At 34.6% G+C, this 4,262-nt stretch overlaps 1 protein-coding gene across 1 annotated transcript; it reads left to right on the forward strand.

Annotated features, from left to right (window-relative positions):
* Positions 1 to 207: 207 nt before the first annotated feature.
* On the forward strand, positions 208 to 735 carry LOC113352331. Its single transcript, XM_026596162.1, has one exon. The coding sequence runs from the start codon at positions 208 to 210 to the stop codon at positions 733 to 735; it is 528 nt and encodes a 175-aa protein (XP_026451947.1).
* The last annotated feature ends 3,527 nt before the right edge of the window (positions 736 to 4,262 follow it).

The following is a 4,262-nucleotide window of genomic DNA, read 5'->3' on the forward strand; positions in this document are numbered from 1 at the left end:
TTTTGTAAAACCAAAATCCTTCAATGATATTTGCAAAGTATCTCAACAGAAAAGCCCCTTAGTAAAGGAAGTTTGAATAACTGATGCATGTTCAATTATGAAAGAACTGTGGTTTCAAAGAAATAAGAAGCTATTTGAACAAAAAGCTCCTCAAATCAATGATTTCAAAAGAAAAGTATGGATCTCTGTGCCTGAGGTGGTTTAAGAATGAAGGGAACTAAGTGGGGGAAAATGTATGATCAGAGCATCATTGACATATTTCAACTGGGTGTAAGAAGCATCAGGTACAGTTGCATAAAAGAGTGTTATTGGGAAGCTCCAGATCAAGGTTTCATTCTATTCTGCTGTGATAGTTCATCATTTGGCAATCCAGGTGCAGCTGGATTTGGTATTATTGTCAGGGATTCAAAGTGTGAAGTTGTTGGAGCAATGTCAGTAGGGGTTGGATCTGCAACAAATTATATTGCTGAAATATTGGCAGTAATCTGTGCACTGGAGTGGGATTTTTTCTTGAATGCTTTCAAAATCATCATAAGGTCAGACTCAAAAACGGTTATACATGATTTTTGCAATGACAACATTCCCTGGATGTTCAGAACAAGATGGATTAATGCAAAAAACAGACTGGGTTGCATAGTTTTCCAACATAGTTATAGAGAAACCAACTTTTCTGCAGATGATTTGGCTAAAAAAGGTACAAGTATACAAGCTGGAGAAAGAGTCATTTACTCATGAAGACCTTCTTTCTTAAAAAGAATTGAAATGCCTAATGTAGTTTACTACAGATTTCGTTAATTTGATTTTGTAACTTTCCCTTTTGTTCATTGTCATTTGAGTTGTAAAACTTTTGTAATTTGGCCATTCAATTAATACAAATTTGTGATTAAGAAAAAAAAAATGTTTAATAATAGTTCCCACTTTTTATTGAACTCCCATTTCATCTTACTTGTTTTCGATGTTTCTTCCATTTGTGACCCTTGTAGAGAGCTTAGCAAGACTTTTATCCCCAAATGAAGCACAAGTTATAGTGGGAATTGCACAAGTTAGATGAAACATTGAGGCTCCCCCAATGTATGCCATGAACTTGAACGAAACCTCATCATCTCTTTCTACAGAATAACAAGCTGCTTTAATCCGTAGGATAACCACAGTCTCAAAATCAGGTAACTACCTACACTTAAGTGACAACTCTCTAACATATTGAAATTGTGGCATTCATTATAGGTTAGTAGACAAATCTTTAAATTACAGGGAAAATAAAATCTTAAAGGTTCATGTCCAAATGCGTTTTGGTGGCATTTATATGTGCTCAACTGGATCAAGGCAAATTTACCAAATATGCAGAAAATAAATAAACTGAGATAGCCGATATAAGTGGGCAATCAAATTTTATTATTATATAGTAGAAACTCTACAAATTAATGTTGTTATGACTACCAAAATTTATTAACTAAGGTAGATATTAATTGACCAATAAAATTTATTATCGAATAATTAGTTTTTAATATTAAATAGCTCCCTCTCGCTTTGCTTCATTGTTCAATGCATATGAATTAGTTACCCAATTTATAAAGCCCTTCAATCTCCCACTTTATTATGTTTCTTGTGTTCAATGTGTTACTTTATGCCTATGGACATTAAAAAATATTTCCCATATAAACAAAATACCAAATCATACAACTAATGCAAACATATCATGCATACAATATGACTTATCAATTACAAGTGTGAAAAATTAGAGAGTTCAATTTGGTATTTTGTTTTAACAAAAACCAGAGGTTAATTGAATCATTTTTCCAAAAATCTTTGTATATCGTTAATATTAGGGCTGTCAACGGGTCCGGATCCCCCGGGTAGTACATGGCCCAGAACCGGACCCGGCATATCAGTGTCGGTTCCGGGTTTTAACGGTTCTGGGGACGGTTCCCTATTCTACTGGTCCAGAACCGGATCCAGTAAAAGACACGGGTAATCACCGGGTCCGGGTACCCATTGGGTACTAAAAACTTATTCATGATTTTACATGAGTTCCCAATCCTGTGACTGGAGTCCTTAAAAAGAAGATTATTGGCTTCAACAGATATAAAAAATCTGCCATAATATAAAAAATACAAAAGTTGGCGGACTTGTTTTTAGACCTATCATTCTATAAAGTGTAGAAGCCCTAGAAGATAAATGCCTGGTTCCTTTACAAGTACATATACAAAAAAGAAGGACGTAGTCAGCACTTTGTATATTCTTTGGCTGTATCAAAAAGAAGTTCCCATCAGTTCAATAGAGATCATTTCACCATCATATTCCTAATTATTCCTGCAAGACAACCAAAAACAGTTATTCATAGAAGGATGGTTCATGACTTCATTCCCAGTTATCAGGATGCAGAATGGTTGAGAAAAATGAAACCAACGGAAACAGAACAGGGAGAAAACAAAAGCATATATCTAAATAGTAAAGAATGACCAGATAAACAAAAGCATATATCTACTTAAACATATAGACAAACTAAACAATTCTGCGGATGGCAAGCTATAGTGATGTAACGAGAGATGCTGTGATGTATCAATAGTGGTGGTGTTCTTTGGTGGTGCAATGCACATGAACAATTGATGGGATACTACATATAAAACAAAATAGATACGGAGGAAGAAAAAAATTGATGTGCTCATCGTCTGATTCAAGCTCATCCACTGCCTCCAAAAGAGTCTGAAGTGAAGTATCACCTAACCCAAGTCCCTCATCTAACACAATAAAACAGTTAATCGACGTGCAAGAACCACAGTACTAAATGAATCAGTAAACAAAATCAGTAAACAAAAATTGATATAATAGAAGACGTGAATTGGATATGTTACTTACTCTTTAGCGCACTTCTTATCCAATCTTGTGTGCATATCAAATATTTAATTGTTTCTGGAAGCATTGAAGAACGGAATTTATCTGCAACTCTACCACTGGTGCTGAAAACAGATTCAGAAGCCACCGATGATGCATGAATTACTAATATATCACGAGCTATCAATACTACAATTGGATATACCGGACCATGAAATTTCCACCATCCCAAAACATCAAAACTGGAATCATTCAAATTAACAGTACCACTAGGGAGAATATCAGCTGATAGGTATTGCTCTAGATCCGTGCGAACAACATCCTGTTGTGAATTTTCTTCAAGAAATGGCAGGGAGAATATCACTAGGGAGAATATCTACTGATTTTACAAATTTAGTGTTCATTGTAGGCTTTGAAACGGCAGCTTTAGGAGGAGGCATAGCTGGAGGTTTCAATCTTACAGGAATACAATGATCGCCAACTCTTCTGTTTTTTCATGTTGCCCCTGCAAGAAAAACCAACAAACATGCGTATCAATGTATGTATTATAAAGCATAAACGATAATAAACTTAACAAGCATATAAAGACTAAAGTAATCCGCCAACTGAAATCAGAGACACCTAGTCAAACAGTACCACCAAACCTTCCATTTCGCTGTGCAACTATTGCAATAGTGTAACAACTGCATTCGACAAAACACATAAGTCCAACTGTAACAACACAAATGACTTGACATTAACACACAGACAGCATGTAAAATCAAAAGCTCAAAACTCTTACACAACTACCACCAAAAGAGCACTCAGCATAATGTGATCTTGTACCTTATCAGATTGTGAAATAACAACTTAAAGATTATGGCATGCCAAACAAAATATGACTCAAACATTATATTATGACACTCAGGGTGCATAAAACATTCATCTTCGATACGAATTAAACAACCAACATCTCCATAGAAAGATAACAATCTCCTCTTCAATTTTCGTTACAACATCATGAACTAAATCGGTCTCTATCATACCTATAAAATTTATGGTATCATGAATATCACAAGATATCTAATTTCATACCCTAGCAAGTTCTACTCCTCATGAACCAGTAGTCAGAGATTGAGAAACAAGAAAAAAAAAAAACAGAAAAAAAAAAAAAATGGTTTCAAAAGAAAACCCTAAGATTCTGGGTGATCAACAAATTCATAGACATCACGAATATCCTCTATATTTCAAGTTCTGATCCTACCATGTTTCAGTAACTAAGAAATATTGAAATCAATTTCGAATGAATCCTTATATTTCTAGTTCAGGGATTGAGAAGGTCAAGATAGAATCGGTAATAGTATATTCAATCAACAAATCAGTATAAAGAGTTCAACCAATTGAAACAAGAATAATATAAGTTGATTCATACCTTCAATTCCTTGATCAAG

The sequence above is a fragment of the Papaver somniferum genome, chromosome 2, assembly GCF_003573695.1.
Source record: "Papaver somniferum cultivar HN1 chromosome 2, ASM357369v1, whole genome shotgun sequence".
NCBI classification, from domain to species: domain Eukaryota; kingdom Viridiplantae; phylum Streptophyta; class Magnoliopsida; order Ranunculales; family Papaveraceae; genus Papaver; species Papaver somniferum.